The 16,860-nt window shown below is 37.4% G+C and overlaps 1 protein-coding gene across 3 annotated transcripts in view; it reads right to left on the bottom strand.

The window, feature by feature from the left end:
• Positions 1-13,512: 13,512 nt before the first annotated feature.
• Positions 13,513-16,860, bottom strand: part of MIER1 (mesoderm induction early response 1, transcriptional regulator) — a 59,794-nt gene continuing 56,446 nt past the window's right edge. For 2 of the 3 annotated variants that reach the window (XM_012653780.1, XM_012653781.1), the window contains exon 13: positions 14,829-15,336. In XM_012653780.1, coding sequence (XP_012509234.1) covers positions 15,008-15,336 — 329 coding nt within the window. In that variant the 3' untranslated portion in view covers positions 14,829-15,007. Of the gene's footprint in view, positions 13,578-14,828; positions 15,337-16,860 lie in introns of those variants that run through there. The other variant, XM_012653782.1, reaches the window with a different exon arrangement.

Raw genomic sequence — 16,860 nt, 5'->3', positions numbered from 1 at the left:
TTGAAAATATTTTATTCCATAGTTTGATATCCAGGTGTCTCTGAGAGCTGCATACATAATGTGCTCCAACTGGAGTTTCGTCATTCAAATTGTTACTGCATCCGGAGGCAGTTTAGCCTCTCCTCTGCTGGAAACACAGCTGAGTATCTGAAATTTCTCTTCTTTTATTTCTTATGATTGCATCGTCTTCATAATACCATCACTGTGTTTGCCAAAGACAACAACTTTGGCACTAAAAAATTTGTGGGGCTCTGAAACGTGTTGTTGGCTTCCCTGAGAACTCACAGGATAAGCAGAGTGCATTGCTTGAAAATATGTTGTTCCTTCTTTGTTGTGTAGGATAGAGATAATGAAGGGATGGAGGAGGTAGGCTTTTCACTCGTGTTCATCTTTCTGACTCTTTGATTCATCTAAAGTGTACTGAGTGTATGTGCCAGGCATTGTGCTAAGTGCTGGGGATACAGAGATGTTCTGGGAGGTAGTTGAAAGATTTCTCTCCTGCCATAGTAACTGAAGGTAAGACTGAGAATTTAACTGTCAGCCCATTCAGAAGATGCTGTGACTAGGAGCAAGTTCTTTCAGCGTTGAGAAACTGCAAATCTGTAAATGGGATCAGAATCGCCTGCCCTACCTGCCACACAACAGTGTGAGTCCAAATGCTGCCATGTGGGATGAAGCGCATGTGAAGAGCTACAGTTTGTAAACCAATGCAGCTCAGCATTGATGCCTTCTCTGCGTGAGAATGGCAGACAGGCAAGGTGACCACCATCTGTTTCCCCGTGCCTCCTTCCTCTAGGTTTGGTTACTACTCTTTTTACTCCTCTTTGGATCAATATGATGAAGTCCCACATTTCTGAATTTGTTGGTTTGAGGGGAAAGGCTGGTTTAACATTTTTGTATTGTCAAGGTTTTGTCTTTCTCTGGCAGTGTCAGTGTTAGAGCTATCATCTTCCTTCCTCCTTAAATGGCATGAACAATGGGCATAGCTCTCTCCTTTGGACACTCCCACCTACACCGTATGTCCCTGGGCTCACTTAATGAGCTTGCCAGCTTCTCTCAAGACCAGTGCTTCACCATGGGAGAGTAGCTGTGAACAAGCACTGACTGAATTGCCCATTGGCAGGGCTGGTGGTTGGATGTTAACTCAAACACAGTCCTGTGACTTGACTCAGAGACATCATTGACTTTGGGGATGAGTGTGTTTGCTTGGGTCAGTTGCACAGTCAGTGTACAGGAGTCTGGGTGCCTTGGCACTGACGCACATGCTAGCTTCTATTTCATTGGGTTTGGAATCCACTGGGCTCTGTTGACGTAAACAGAATTTTGGTGTCTCAACAGGGAACCAGGAGAATTTTGATTTCTTTTCACTTGAAAAATTATATTGAGGTCATTTTCATATTCATGCCTTTCCCTTATTTTAATTTATATTTATTAAAGCCTGGCCAGTGGTAGTATGTCCCTAGAATTAGCCCTTTAGCCAGCTCTCATGTTACAAACTCCATATAAGAGACTTAGGCTTACTTTTTTCCAGCATCATTTGACCTGAGAAAATTCCACTGGGAGAACAGGATATTATCTTGAGTCAGATGGGTCTGATTGTCCCTATTTTGCCAGTGAGAAAACAAGACTCAGAAGAAGGTGACTTGCTATAAATCAAAATCCATGTTCTTTCCATTGAACCGTGTGGCCATTTGATTAACTGCCTTTCGCCTCTGAGGGAGTAAGGAAACAGAGATGCTAGCTGAGTTGGCTTGAGCTCTTTCAAAGAGGTAAGCAGTTGACTGAATTTGGGGTGAGAGAGGAACAGACTTTGCAAATCAGGGAGAGTGACAGTTCACTATGTCCTGGAGCCTTATCCAACTTCCGGGCTAACCTCAGTTGGTAGGCACTTCTGGCTATAAATGTTGCCTACCACTGCCTGTTTTTCTTGGGTAGCCTGGAAGGGCATACTGAGAGCTAATTTTAGTGATTCTACCAGCCACATGAAGGGGGAACATTAGAAATATTTTGTATTGTAGAATTTCATCATGAAAGGCCTTTCGATGTGTTTAAGGGGTGTTGGGCTAGAGCCCCACCAGGGGTTGAACTGCTTCTTGGGGGTCAGGTTCCCTTGGAGGTCTGTTACCTCTTCAGGTTTATTTGAGAAAATCATGTATAGTTATAGCTTCACTAAATGCACATGACAGGCCTCCCTACCTCAGAGCCCCTGGCTTATTCTGAACCTTCTGGCTGACCAGAGCAGTATGGCAACTTACAGCTTCTGCCCTGTCCATGTTCTGATTCCTGGATGCATCCCTCAACTGCCACCAGCATTTCAAGGTAATAGGGAGAAGCCTGGGCAAGTTGGAGATTGAATAGACTGGCCAACCACTTTAGGAATTTGTGTTTTCAATTATTTGTAGGCATGGTGTAATATACTAGAGATTTACCTATTAGTCTGGCACCTCCCAGAATATCTGGATTTTGCCCCAAAGTTGGTATCTTACTGGGCCAAAATTCTTTGACCTGTTAACTACTACCTCCTGGGAGAAAAAGAGTCAGTATAGAGTTAAATCTTTAATTTGTCCTGTGAGAGATGAGCTATGGTAAGAATTCTGAAAACCAAATTCTATGACTGGTGGCTCCTATTCCTTGAGTTAATGAAAGTGGACGTCCTCTTTGGCCAGTCTGCTTTTAGTCAGTGCCACATGGATTAGAATAACCTTGGTTGGCCAGACTGCACATGCCAACATGTCACATGAGTTTTAATTACCCCATGTGGCTATTGACTTTATGAGTCAACCATTTGTAGGATCCAACTTGCATGTAAGTTAAAAAAGTGCATTTGCAAGTTTTCTTTAGTCCTTTTATATCAGGAATCCATGGAAGCTTTTGGTTAGTAAAGATGATGTAAGATCTTCACGGAAGGAATAGCAAAGTTTAACATTTGATTGATTTGAAATAATACCTAGGACTTTGGGCCTAATTTTGCTTTCATTATTATAGTCTCACGTTCAGTGAGCGAAGATTTAATGAGCAGCTGTTACATGCCAGGCATTTTGCTAAGGTCTGGGAAACAGATAAATAGGACATGGTTCTCGCTCTCATAGAGTATATGTGTCATTACAGGGAATATATAAGGTGGTGGTCTGGACCCTAAATACGAGAAAGGAAACAGGTGAAAGGAGTCAGTGATTTGTAAACAAGAGCTGCCTGCATAGTGATCAGTATCACGGATTCTAGGGGTGCCCCACCAGTAGAACTAAAGCATTTTTTTAACCTGAGAGGACTTCTCTAACTCATGTTAGTCTTCTAGCTCTGAGATAGTGACTAGCATTCTATTAATATCAATAGCCTGGGTTCCTCCTCCTCTACCGCACATGTTCTTGCTTCCCCGTAACTGTCTAATATTGGTTCCTCCTTTGAACAAGACTGTAGTTGATTTCCTCTCTCTGAGGAAAAAATACTCAGAATAAATGAGATAATGGATATAAAACTATTTAAAACTTAGCGCAATGCCTAGTACATATTAGGCACTCAGCAAATGTAGCTACTGTGTCACTATTTCACGGTGAGATGACAGGCAAAACAAGATTCTTAATTTGTGCTCCTTAAATGCTAGAAGCAATCTGTGTATTTCCTGAAAAACATGACCCTGTACCTCACTGCCTCTAGAATGCTCAGATAACAGTTTCTGTTCACTGTCTTTTCTTTTTTAAAAATACCTGCTGGACATAATTGTGGCCATTATGTGATGCAGGTGATTCTACCTGTTTTTTAAAAATAACAAAATTACTTTTATATTATGATGGTGAATTTTAAAAAAGGAAAATTATTTTCTATCTTAGAGGAAGATGATTTCTTTTTAGAATGGTAATTCACTTAAAACTTTCTCAGTTTTTCACTTTAAGATAGCTCCTGTACAGGCTGGGCATTCCTTCTTCCCTTCTCTGAATTCAAGAACTTGACTAACCGCGGCCTCTGCTTCCAGGCTTGTCTCCCTTGTCAGTATATGTGAGTCTCTGGTGCCACCACCGTTTTCTAAACCCGTCTTCTAGTTCTTACTTTGAGGGTGCCACTTCATGGTATGAGGAGATGTTATACAGTGGGTTTTTTTTTTTCTTTTAGCTTTGTTTTTTGAAAATACTTTTTAAAAAGAAATCTACTGGTTAGATTTATTGTCTCATAAAAATGTTTTTAGAGATTATTTTGTTCACAAGTATTTACTTTCTCTTGATGATGATCAGCTGATTTTGGTCTACAGGTGTTAGCCTCTCACAATATTTTTTCAGTATAGATTCTATTATATTTACCGAATGACCATTTTAGTGTTTTTAAAAGGTTTTAGGTATGGAAATCAGGTGACATAAACATGAAAATTATGTGCCTAAATATTTTTGTAATGATGTAAAATAAATACTTTTTCCTGAAAAGATGTATTAATTTCCTTTCTGAGTGCATGCAGAGACTAATACAGAGCCGGAAGTCTGCCCACATTTAAGAGGCTGGCATCCAGTTAGTTAATTGAGATCTAATAATAGGGAAAATACTGTTTTCCATACAAATGGTTGTCTTGAATAGTACATATGACTAAATATCCAGTGTCTTTGGAATACTTGTGGTAAATTGGAAGGAAGGGAAAGGAATGCTAACTTGTCTGCTTTCAGGATATTTCATCTGCATAATCAGGTTTTTAAATCTCTGAGTAGCTTCACTAGAAAATAACCCAAAAATATGCTCACCAGAGTCGAGGGAGGGGCATTTTGGTATGGACATACTCAACAGAGATAGAAGTACATTTTATGGCATGTCACAGGAAGAAGCACATTACAGCATTTTTAAAGAAACTGTGGTAACATACACATAAAATTTACCATCTTAACCGTTTTTAAGTGTACAGATCAGTAGTGTTAAGTGTATTCATATTGTTGTGCAAACAATGTCCCAACTTTCTCGTCTTGCAAAATTGAAACTCCATACCCATTAAACAAAAACTTCTCATTTTCCCCTCACCTCAGTCCCTGATAACCACCATTCTTTTTGTTTCTGTGAATTTGGATACTCTAAGTACTTTATGTAAGTGGAATCATATCATACTTGTCTTTTTGTGACTGGCTTTCTTCACATAACATAATGTCTCTGACATCCATTTTGTGGCATTTGTCAGAATTTCCTTTCTGAGGCTGAATAATATTCCATTGTATGTATATACCATTTTGTTTATCCATTCATCTGTTGATGGATACTTGTGTTGCTTATACCTCTTGGCTATTGTGAATAATGCTGCGGGGAACATGGGTGTGCAAAACTCTTTTCAAGATCCTGCTATCATTTTGGGGGGTATATACCCAGAAATGGAATTTCTGGATCATGTAATTCTATTTTTAATATTTTGAGGAATCACCATACTGTTTTGCATTATGGCTGCCCCATTTTACATTGCCACCAATAGTGTACAAGGGTTCGGATTTCTACACATCCTCACCAACACTTGTTATTTTCTGCTTTTTTAGATAGAGGCCATCCTAATGAGTGTGAGATGATAATCTCATTCTGTTTTTGATTTGTATTTTCCTGATGATTATTAATGTTTAGCATCTTTTCATTATGTTCGTTGGGCATTTATATATCTTCTTTGGAGAAGGAGATGTATCTATTCAAGTGTTTTGCCCATTTTTTGATCAGGTTTTGTGTATGTGTGTGTTTGAGTTGTAGGAGTTCTTTATGATCCGAATTTTTAACCCCTTGTCAGATATATTATTTGTATATATTTTCTCCCATTTTGTAGGTTACCTTTTTGCTCTGTTGATTATTATCATTTGACTTTGATACAAGGAAGTTCTAAATTTTGATATAGTCCAGTTTATCTACTTTTACTTTTGTTGCCTGTGCTTTTGGTGACACATCCAGCAAATATTGTCAAATCTAATGTCAAGAAGCTTTTCTCCTGTTGTCTTCTAAGAGTTTTGTAATTTTAGGTCTTACATTTAGGTCTTGAATACATTTAGAGTTAATTTTTATATATGTGAAGTAAGGGTCCAACTTCATTCTTTCATATGTGGATATTTAGTTTTCTCAACACCATTTGTTGAAGACACTGCCCTTAAGGCATGTGTTTTAATCAACTTTTAAAAATCCTCTTAGAGTCTGGCTTTTTTTCCTGGTTTGTTGAAATTAGAAGGAATTCAGCCTTTTGATGGTGTCTCGTCTCACTTGGCCTCCTCGCAGTGTAGGGCTGTCAGTACTGGGGAACACAGTAGATGAGGCGCTGCGGAGAGAAGAGAGCTGGTGCCATTGTGTACCCACAGCACGTCAGCAGTTACCAGGTATCCCCCTTCTTCCCTACAGTTCTCATTTCTTGGGCTTATCTATCCATTGGTTCATCCCGTCCCCATCTGAGCTCACTGGGGCCAGTATCCAGCCTCTAGCACAGGTCTGGCACAACCATGTTTGACAGATGAAGCTCAGGGAGGTACACTTGCCCAGTGTGGTCAACAGAACCCATATTTAAACCCCAGTCAGTCTGACTCAAAAACACCTTTGCTCTTCACCACTGTGCTAGGTTTTTGTTTCTCCTAGTCCATCCGTATTAGACTTGATGGTACCAAGCTCATCACCCCTATATGCTTGTCAAATGCCATTATTCATTCAAAGTTCACACACTGGATTTAAAACTTAAGCATGAGCTGGTGGCTGGTCGACTCTGAGAAGGCAAAGCAGCCATGCCTTTCCAGCTGTGCTGATGGCGCCCTCCTGTGGCAATAGCTGCTGTTGGGGGCTAAATGATGGAAAGCAGTTTGCTTTGCTGAGAAGAAGGAAAAGCATTATTTACTGAGGGCTGGCTATGTCCTTTCACTGGCCTGTGCCTAAAACATGCCTTTTAGTATTTGGTCCTTCCAGCACTTACTGATGCACAAATGTTTAGGCTAAGGGATTTGTCCAGCTTCAGTCAGATGAGAAATTTAAATCTGGACTTTGATTCCAAAACCCTTTTCTTTCCAAAGAATACATTCCATATAATGTCCCTGTGTCAAGAGAATGCAATAGGAGGGTTTTGTTGAGTGCCTTATCATGTCTAATTATTCTTCAGATAATTTATTTTTCTCAATATTTTTGAGGACAGTGTCTACAAATGACAGAATCATGAAAGTATAACTGAGATATAGGTAAGAATGTATGGGGGGAAGAATTTCATTCCACCTGGGAATTGTAGGAAAGGTTTCCTTAGAGAAATGGTATTTGAGATAATTCTTGAAGGACAACTAGGATTTGGCTGAGAAGATACTGGAGGCAACATCCAGCCTTCCAGGACATTGGTCCTCCTCCTCGCCTGGGATGCATCCTCCCTCGATCCCCTTATATTGATAACCAGCCCACTGAAATGGCACCCTGCCCTCACCACACCATGTTCCCCTCCCTGCCATGCTTTATCTCCATAGCACTTGTCTCTGCCAATCAAATTTAAGCTTTAGGAGGTTTTGATCTGTTTCTTTCACTACAGTATCCCCAACACCTAGAATGGTGCTTGGTATGTTGTAGGAACATAATAAATGTTTGCTGGATGAATAAAAGTAGAAAAAGAGTAGCCAGTTAATAGCTACATTTTTTGAGCATAGCAAGGCAGAAACATAGCCTCATTTGCATTTTAGAAAGATCACACCAGCTGCAATGTTTGGAATGTATACTGTAGGCCAGAGGTTGGCCAGATGTCTCACAGGGACCAGGCAGATAGCGTGTGAATCCAAATGAATGGAGTCAGTAAATGGTGAGTGGTGGCGCTTGGGGTATATACCTGCTCAAAGGCGTTGAAATAAAAAAATCTGCCAGCCAGGTTTGGCCCATTGGCTATCCATGTAAATAAGGTGAGGAACTGCCACAGATGAGGTCTGCGCTACAGCTGGCTCACTGGGAATGCTGCGGATTCCTGTCAGGAAGGGAGCGTGGAAGGCCAGGATGACGGTAAGTACACCAAATAGAGAAGGCTGTTGTACAAGTGAGAAATGATGAAGTCCTAAAGTGTAGTTGTGAAAGCACAGAAGAGAAAAGGGATTTGAATTTTTTAATTTTTATATTCAAAAGGATTTGAATTATTGTAGAATTTACTGGTGATAAGGAGGTGTGTTTCTATTTTTTTAAAAGTGAACCTGTGGTGAATTTTTTTTTCGCCTGAATCTAATGTCTTCTGGAGACTGTTTGAACTTCAGAACATTTTTTAAGATTTAACTTATGTTTCCAAAAAGGTAGTATTTGAAGTGTAGCAGGGAAACAGAGTGTCTGCTATCACAGTAAAATACATTTATTGGGCCTTTACTACATGCTAGGTAGACATTTTTCTTAGCACCTTGCATGTTGACACATTTTAGTCATCTGAGTCTAAACAATCCTTTAAAGTGAATCCTATTATTACCCTTATTTTAGAGGTGAGGAAACAAGCATGGGAGGTTTCCATTGTTGTACAGTAGTAATTTTGAGAAACTCATTGCTTACATGAACATAAATTTGCCTTCTTGTAAAGCCTACCTTTTGCTCTGAGTGTGGAGCTGTCTAGAACAAGCAGTGAAGTATGTTTCGAGTGTGGAAGAAATGTCACATTACTTATTCTTTTAAATCAAATTGGATCTGAGTCCCCATCTTGCCACCTACCAGGAAATTCAGTCCCAGTTCTTCCCTAAGGTTACACAAAATCCATGGGAATTGCCTGGTGTCTGGAAAATACAAAAGGAACCATCTTTGTTTTCAGTCCGTCATGGTCACTGCTGAACTCCTGAGTGACTAGGGTGTCTTTTGAAGGCAGATGGCATCACAGATTCCAAACTTTGGCCCAGCAATAGTTTCTGCTACTAGAAGTTCCAGGGCCTGGGGTCCATCCCGTCTTGTACCCCACATAGCCTTGCCTTTAATGTCTTACTTGAGGGTGAGGCTGATATTACTGCTCTTCTCAGAACCTACTGATAGCTTTTTTCCAATTGAGGGTAATTCCCCTTGTCCAGAACTCAGAGTTGTGGGACAAAAGAGGAGAATAGGTTGTTCGCAAGCAACATCTGTTTTCTATCCTGCAGCACACCTTCCCTGAACACAAAGACCTGACTTACAAAAGTAGGTAAACAAAATTCAGATCATTGGAAAAAGCATCTTGTAACTTCTCAGGGTGGCTCAGTTTCATCATTTATAAATGGGAAATAACATTGGGTGAAGAGTGGTTTAACTTTAGTTGTAGTGCTCATAACAGCAATTGTAGATATTTGTGGTAGGCTCGTTTTATCTACTTAATGACCTTGTGACAAGCACGTTTCTTTTGAGGGAATATGTTATAGCCAAATAAGCCCGAAGGGAGCTGCCATCTTCTGATGAAGACCTACCTGCCTAGCCACAATGACAGAATTGGCTAAAGGGTAGCTGATAGTACCCCACTTCCCTGGCCATAGGGACTGATTGGATGGCTTGAGCCCATGGCCCTAGCCATGAATATATGTAAACTATTAAGTGCTATGAAGGAAAAGGACAAAGGGATATGACCTTGTCTGAGAAACTCAATCTAAGGTTGTTGAACCTTGGACAAGTCATTTTTCCATGTGGGGCCTGAGGTTTTCCCATCTGTAAGATGAGAGGACTACTGAGTGAGCTGCTCCAGAAGGGCCAGCCATGGGCTTTGGCAGGCTCCTGTCACCCAGCTGGTTCATTTACAGGCTTCCTGTTGTCCCTGCAAAGACCCAGAGTGTGCAAGGTTCTGTTGTAGCTGCTGTACATGGCAAAGCGTACCCACTAATTTACTTACGTCTATGCCAGTTAAGTAGAAAGTAAAGGCAATTAGGACCAACTGCCAAGTGAGCACTAGCAAAAATTTGAAGGCTACTACAAGTTTACAATTCTGAAATTCACAGGGCTCTGAAAACAAAGCTTTTTCTTCAGTCTGTTGCCAAACTATTAATAACTTGGCTGCAAAATCCGACCTGAAATTTGTGTGAATACAAATATATTTTATTGTGGCATAAGTGTTTTTAGCCATAGGTTTCTGTCTTAGACCCTGCTGTGGATGTTTTTTGAAATACATTACCTCGGGCCACAGTGGTTTTGGATAAGGGATTGTAGACATGCTATTACCGATCATGTCTTTACATAGTGCTCTCTGGGGACAAAACATTTTCCTATGTGTGACCTCAACAGCCCTGTGATACTGGCACAATGGGTATCATCCTTATTTTACAGATGGGCGGTTTAGGGGTTTTGTTTTGCTTACCACAGGTTACACAGGCGTGGCCACATCAAGAGGAGAAATCTTGCAATATGGCTGAATTTCAATGAGGGGGTTGGCGAAAGACATGATATGAAAAGACTGTAAGGGCTTTGAACAGGAAGATCTGAATAAAGTATTTTAGTTAGCCCTTGGCTGAAATGAAGATACAGTATGAGGGAGATAAGGAAATGCAAGGCCAGGCACTGTGGGCTTTGAGCTATTTGTTCTGAAATAGAGTATTTAGAAGCACTGATAAACATTAATGTGGCTCAACACCTCAGATTAAGTCCTTTGTTTTCCCCATTAAGCCTACAGGCTGTACCTTGTGAACACTAGCATGGCTATGAAATGACTGGTTCAGAAACACTTCCTTTGTAAGTGTAGACGAGTTGACTTTTCAACAAGAAAATCTCTAAAAAGGAAATAAAAGGCTGTGATACTGCTAGTATTCAAGCCACAAAAATGGACTCGACTTGGACTCTGGAACCCAGAGGGTGATTCAGCTAGGAATGTAGTTGACACTCATATCGTTAAGTGTTTTTCTCTTCCCAGTAAATATTAAAAATAAACGGTATTTCTTAGGGTAGCCATACATTTATTTCATGTTGGTTAATTTCTAACAAATATTAAATTTGAGAAAAATCTTACTTTGCTAGAATTGTGGCAAAGAGGTAAATTCATTTCCCCGAGATTGTGCCTACTCTTCCTTCCCTTTTGCTCTCTCTGTACTCAGCATATACTTGTACCCTAACACTTAACCTGCTGCCTTCTGGAAGAGAGCCTGACACACTTCTGAAGCCACAAGCCAAACACAGTACCTGCCACAAGTATAGGCCCAAATATTTGCTGAACAGGGTATATGGAAATATCATGAGAACTTGTTACCATTGACATTTAAATGTGAAGAAACCTTCATCATCAATTTGGACAAAAGATAATTAGAATTTGGTCCCAGTTTATATGGTAATTCCTCAATGTTCTTCACAGAATAGGTATCTTTTAAAAGTGTGTTCAAAGTACTTCTTACTCAGAGCAAGCAAAATGACTTTTTTTGCAACAGGGTCTTGTTCTGTCACGTGGGCTGGAGTGCATTGGCGTCATCATAGCTCACTGCAACCCCAAACTCCCGGGTTCAAGTGATCCTCCCGCCTCAGCCTCCCAGAATGCTAGGATTACAGGCCACATTTACATCTATTATACATCCTAAATAAGTCACAACAAAAAGACAAACTGAGATTAAAAAAACATTCAGAAAAGGAAAAACTCCATGTTCATACATCAAAGATCAGCATAATACTAAGGGTACGTATGAGAGTTTATGGAACATTGGTATTAGAAGATATTCAAATACATGAAATCAGCCTATGTGGATGGGTGGATGACCCTTTGAAATTCTGCAAAGGATGAACTTGACTATTAAAGAAGAGAGTTGATTTTTATGGTAAAAAAATTTAAATAACCAGTAGAGTTATGTGATATAAAAATAAAAGTCATTTTTAGACAAAGTGAAAAGTTAAAATTTGGAAATTCCTGTTTCCCTATGTTACATGGTTTTTCACACTGTCATTTTTCATGGGTAAGAATCACAGTTGGGAAAACCTTAGTATCTCTGATTTGATATTTAGTAGTACTACCGAGCCAGTCACACACCCTTAGGGTCATCAGCATACACTTATTTACTACCTATGGAAATTCACCAACCATCAAAGCGCCCACTTCTAATTTTCCATTGACAGCAAAGCAAAATATTGTGACAAAACAAGTTTTATTTCACAAAATATTATGTGATATCAACTCCACTTCAAAAGGGAACAAATTATTTTTAATTAGATAGTCCAGAGGAAGAGAAACAGGGTGAATCAGGGACTAAAAGATGTCTTTGGGGGGGGAAAAAAGACAAAAATACATCACCCAAGATGAGGTAAAAGGGACCAAGAACCACTGAAAAACTACTCAGTGCAGTATGTCTAGGAGTAGAAGGAACAGAGATTGTATATATACTTGCATTGTAAATAACGTGCATCATACCAACTTAATCTATAATTAAAATTTAGTGAATTAATCTAATGAAAATATTCACACAGCATTATGTAGGCAAGTATGTTTAAAAAAATATTTTAATAAGCATATTCAGAATGGCAGACAAGGAATGGGGGAAGGGAATTATTTTACAGTGCAAAATTACTATGCATAAATTTAAAAACATCTAATTCATAATTTTAAATGCCTATTTAAATATTACTTCAAATACATTTTAAAGCTCAACAGATTTGTGTTGAACTGAGTTGCAGCTTCTGAACTCTATTTGAAAACACATCATGAAACAATGCCATTCCAAATGAAAATGATAGTGCTTTGCTAGGGATGGGAATGAGGTGGGGAGACTGACTTTTAACAAAGACTTCTTTTCCCAATGCAAATTGTCAAGAGTTGAAGAGTTCTGAAATGTACTAAATCTTAAGCAAATTAAATTCATGATTATTACTAAGAATTTTTAAATAGTGCAATGACTTATCAAGTTATAGTGGCTGCATTATGAAGAACAAAGTACTATATGAAATAACCTGTATAAACACAAAATACAATTAAATATTTCTTTATGAAAAGCTGAGCATTGCATATTATAATAGTGGAATGTCTTTTATTAGGCATATTTTAAAAAGATAAGATTAAGAAAGTAAAATTTCCTAACATGTATACATGTGCTATGTTTACAAACATGCCTGAGAGAATTTACTTAAAATGTTCCTGTTATAGTAGTTTGCAAGAATTTCACAAACCTGCAAATAAAATGCATCTTTTTAAAAAAGTGAAAATGGTATGTATCTCTAATATTGCAACAATTTAAAAAGTATAGCATCACTAATCTTTTAAAACATTTCCATAGACCGTCTTTGACAAAGAGCTAGGATACTTTGGATTCATTAAATAAAATCTGATTTAGAAAATGGATTGTGAACATCTGCTAAAACTGCTGCCATTCTGGATAAATTAATGTTGTAAGTAAAACAAAACAAAACCAACCTCACTTTTCTTTCTCTTTCTTTCCACCCCTTTTTTTTATTTGGTTGTGTATGTATGTACCGTGAGTGTATGTTTTTTTTATTCAGTTGTTTTTCGTTGGGTTTTTTTTCTGTTTGGGAAAAAAATTGTTCACATTGGTGAAGGGAAGCAGTCTGAACATGTTAACAGTAATACTTCATGGGGGTAAGGCCTAAATGATAATTTCTCAGTGCAAACCTCTACTCAATTGCATTAGACAGTTGAGCCATTAAAAACAAGACCACAGAGGATTTATTTTAAAAAGGCATTGGCTCTTGAACCGATGGCTGAAAATGAATTGGAAGAAGCATTTGGAGTAGGCCTGTGTGAGGAAAACAAGAATAGTTAATAATCTTTTATAAAAGTTTGGATATAGGTTGGTCTATCAGCTGTATAAAACTACATTTTTTAACAAGAATTTAGCACTAAAAATAAAATGGCACTCTTACAAGGCTATGCACATGGATAATCCTATTTGTAATCACACAGAGCAATGGTTATTGTGTATCTTATTTTAATTTTGGAAAAACTTATCAAATCTGAAAAACTAGGCTGATAGCTGGAAAAGTTTGAAAAATTTTCAAACTTCATCACTTTCTCCTCAGAAAATCATTATTTGTCTGCCAACAATTACTCCTTGTGTGTGCCAGTATCTAAGTGTCACTTGACCTTTTCTCCTCTGTTTAATGCAAAAATGGGAAATTTTATAATGCATATAAAAATAACTCAACAGGATTCTGGTCAGCATGATACATTTAAGCACTTAAGCTGACATTAAACTTTTGTCTTGCTTCAAAAACAACTTTGAAAATTATAACAAATGCAAAACAAACTGCAATTGAAGCATCATGCTTAATTTCAGAATTCTCAAATTATTTGTCCTTAAGTAGAAATTTGAAAAAACAAATTTTCACAATCCTTTATGAATGATTTTACCACCTGGATAAGAAACATGACTTAGTTATTACTACACAAATACTTAAAAAATTCATTAGAAAAACCTTAGCAAAATAAAATGAAAGCTGACAGACTCAGAATATCAATTCCTCTCATAAAAGTTTACCAACTGTACAAGTTAAGAAAATTATACAAGCTTTTGTATTAAGAAAGGACAGCTCAGTCAAGACATATGTACTGTAAAAATCTTTCAAAGGCTACAAAGAATCTGGAAAAATACAGAATGTATTTCTTAAGCCCAGATAAGAATATGGAAAGACATCATTGATGTCAACAATTTTACCCATACAAACCTGACTTGGTTTATTTTTAAACTTCTATATATAAAAAAATCATGCTAGCATAACTTTCAGGATTCATAGGGTTTCCTTAATAATGATAATTTGTATGGAGAGAAAAATGTCTGTTATAAAGACATTTCAAGAAACTGAGAAAAAAATGGTCTTAAGCAGAAATTTGGACTTGGTTTTTCCATTCATTCATTAAACTAAGCAAAAATTACCTTGTGAAATTTTATGATTAATACATCAAATGAGAAGTTATAGATATATATCTAGTTGATTTAAACTTACTAATTTTTTTATATCCTTAAAAGGTTCTTTGACGATTTAAAAATAAAATATCTGCAAAAGACAGAATTAAGAAATCTTATTTCCTAAAGTTAGGACTCAATTCAATTTTCAAATTTTAACCAACTACTTCAAGGAAATCAACTTTGTAAGGTAACCCATCAACCCTGAAAATTTTAGTCACACCAGAATTTACTCCAGAGAACGTAAAATTAAGATCTAAAATTTAGTCATCTGTGTTTTCAAGTTCTTCAAATTTTCCATGTGAGATTGCTTCTTGGAAAAATTCAGAAGAACCTGGACTTTCTTTTCCATTGCTGTTTACCCTTTGCCTTTTGGCAGGTCTCTCACTTTTTTCATCAAAATCATTTTCATTTCTTGCAGTCATATGGGCAGGTTTTGGGTCAGTGGTAAGGTTATCTGTTTCATAACCATTAGTATCCATATCTGCATGAAGTGGTTTCTTATTTCCACCTGTTGGTCCATTAATGTGTAACCCTTCAACTTTTACTTCTTCTTTGTTTAATATTTCACCTGGTCCATTAGATGACACCCCTAAGTTGGAAGAAATATAATTGAATATGAAAAAATTAAGTTTGTAAATGATTATAAAACAGCTACTGCAAAACAGCTTTTCATCAAAGAAGGTATCAAATCTGTATATATGTATGGTCTGAATTCTTGCTCTATTAATTACTAGCTGTGTTACCTTAAGTAAGTTATTTACCCTTTCTGTATCTTAGTTTCATTACATATACAATGAAGATGATAAGGTGTACCTCACAGGACTGTTATGAAGATTAAATAAGTTCATAAATATAAAAAACTAAGAACAGAATTTGGCATATGTTAAAAGCATATTAGGTATTATGTGACAACAAATAAGGGTTAGATCTAGTAGTCTAAATAAGCTGAATTAACAAAGGAGATATGCATAAATTATTCAGATTTAGCAAAAGGATTATAACTTTTAAAACCACATGAAAACAAAATCAATGTTCTTATAGATGCTTGAGTTTTCTACTGCCATGTAAAAGCAGGGTGCTATGACTTTTTTATTCTTACTGTAAATCCATGAGAATTGTGCTTCAAAAGATCACACACTATATTTACCTAAGAAGACTTAAATAGTCTGCCATAATGTTAAAAAATTACTGCTGTACTCTCTAAGCATATATAAAATGCTAAAAGTAAACACAAATTCCTTCATAATAAGTGAGAAAAATAAAAGCATAATTATTCTAACAAAAGAAAATAAGAAGGTCATATTAGAGTTGACTGCAAAGTGGAATACAAATTTTAGTGACAGGAAGTAAAATACGGGCTGTACCATTGGAGATAATTAAAACTTAATTGCCTGAAAAATATTCCGCATAAAGGATGAGCCTCAAATATTACATTTTGGTCAAAGAAAATATTCTATTTTCTCTAACTCAAAAATGCACTCGAATCATGAATGCACATGGGGATTAAGCATCATATGAAAGAACAATTCTGTAATGGCAAAAAAGCTAGATGAGCCTGTGACAGCTCAAAAATAAGTACAAGATTTTAAAACACTAATTAAAGCCTTTTATTACAAAAAGTAAAATTGGGTTGGTAAGTTCCTTTCTTTCTTTGAAAAAGCTGGGAATCTTGACTGTACATACCTAATGTGAATGGCTTCTGAGTTACTGAATAATTGATAAGTAATTTATGAACACTCTCCCAGCCTAACAGCGTGTTCTCATCAAATAGTTAAAAAGAAAAAAAGGGGGGGAATTATTTATTTGGTGTTAAGATGTTAAGAACAAACAAGAAAAGTGGAAATAAAATAACTGTCTCCCTCCCTGAGCTTCCACCCTTAGTCCCAAGGTCAGAGTCTCAGCAGCATCTTCTACTACAGGATGGATGTGGCTGACATTAGACATCATGTCAATGAACCTTCCCGGACCAGGACATGGTTGCTGGGCCCTAAGTTTTGTCTGTTCGGCTTGTTCTTAGAGGAGAAGTAGTGAGGGAATAGAGAGGGCTGATGAAATGAACTAAGTATGTACACTAACTGCAGTGCCAGTGTGAGACCAAAGGTCAGAACGAGGG

The sequence above is a fragment of the Propithecus coquereli genome, unplaced genomic scaffold (genome assembly GCF_000956105.1).
Source record: "Propithecus coquereli isolate 6110/MARCELLA unplaced genomic scaffold, Pcoq_1.0 Scaffold427, whole genome shotgun sequence".
Classification (NCBI taxonomy): Eukaryota; Metazoa; Chordata; class Mammalia; order Primates; family Indriidae; genus Propithecus; species Propithecus coquereli.
The sequence above is the reverse complement of the archived record's forward strand: the minus strand, read 5'-3'. Positions and strand labels throughout refer to the sequence as shown.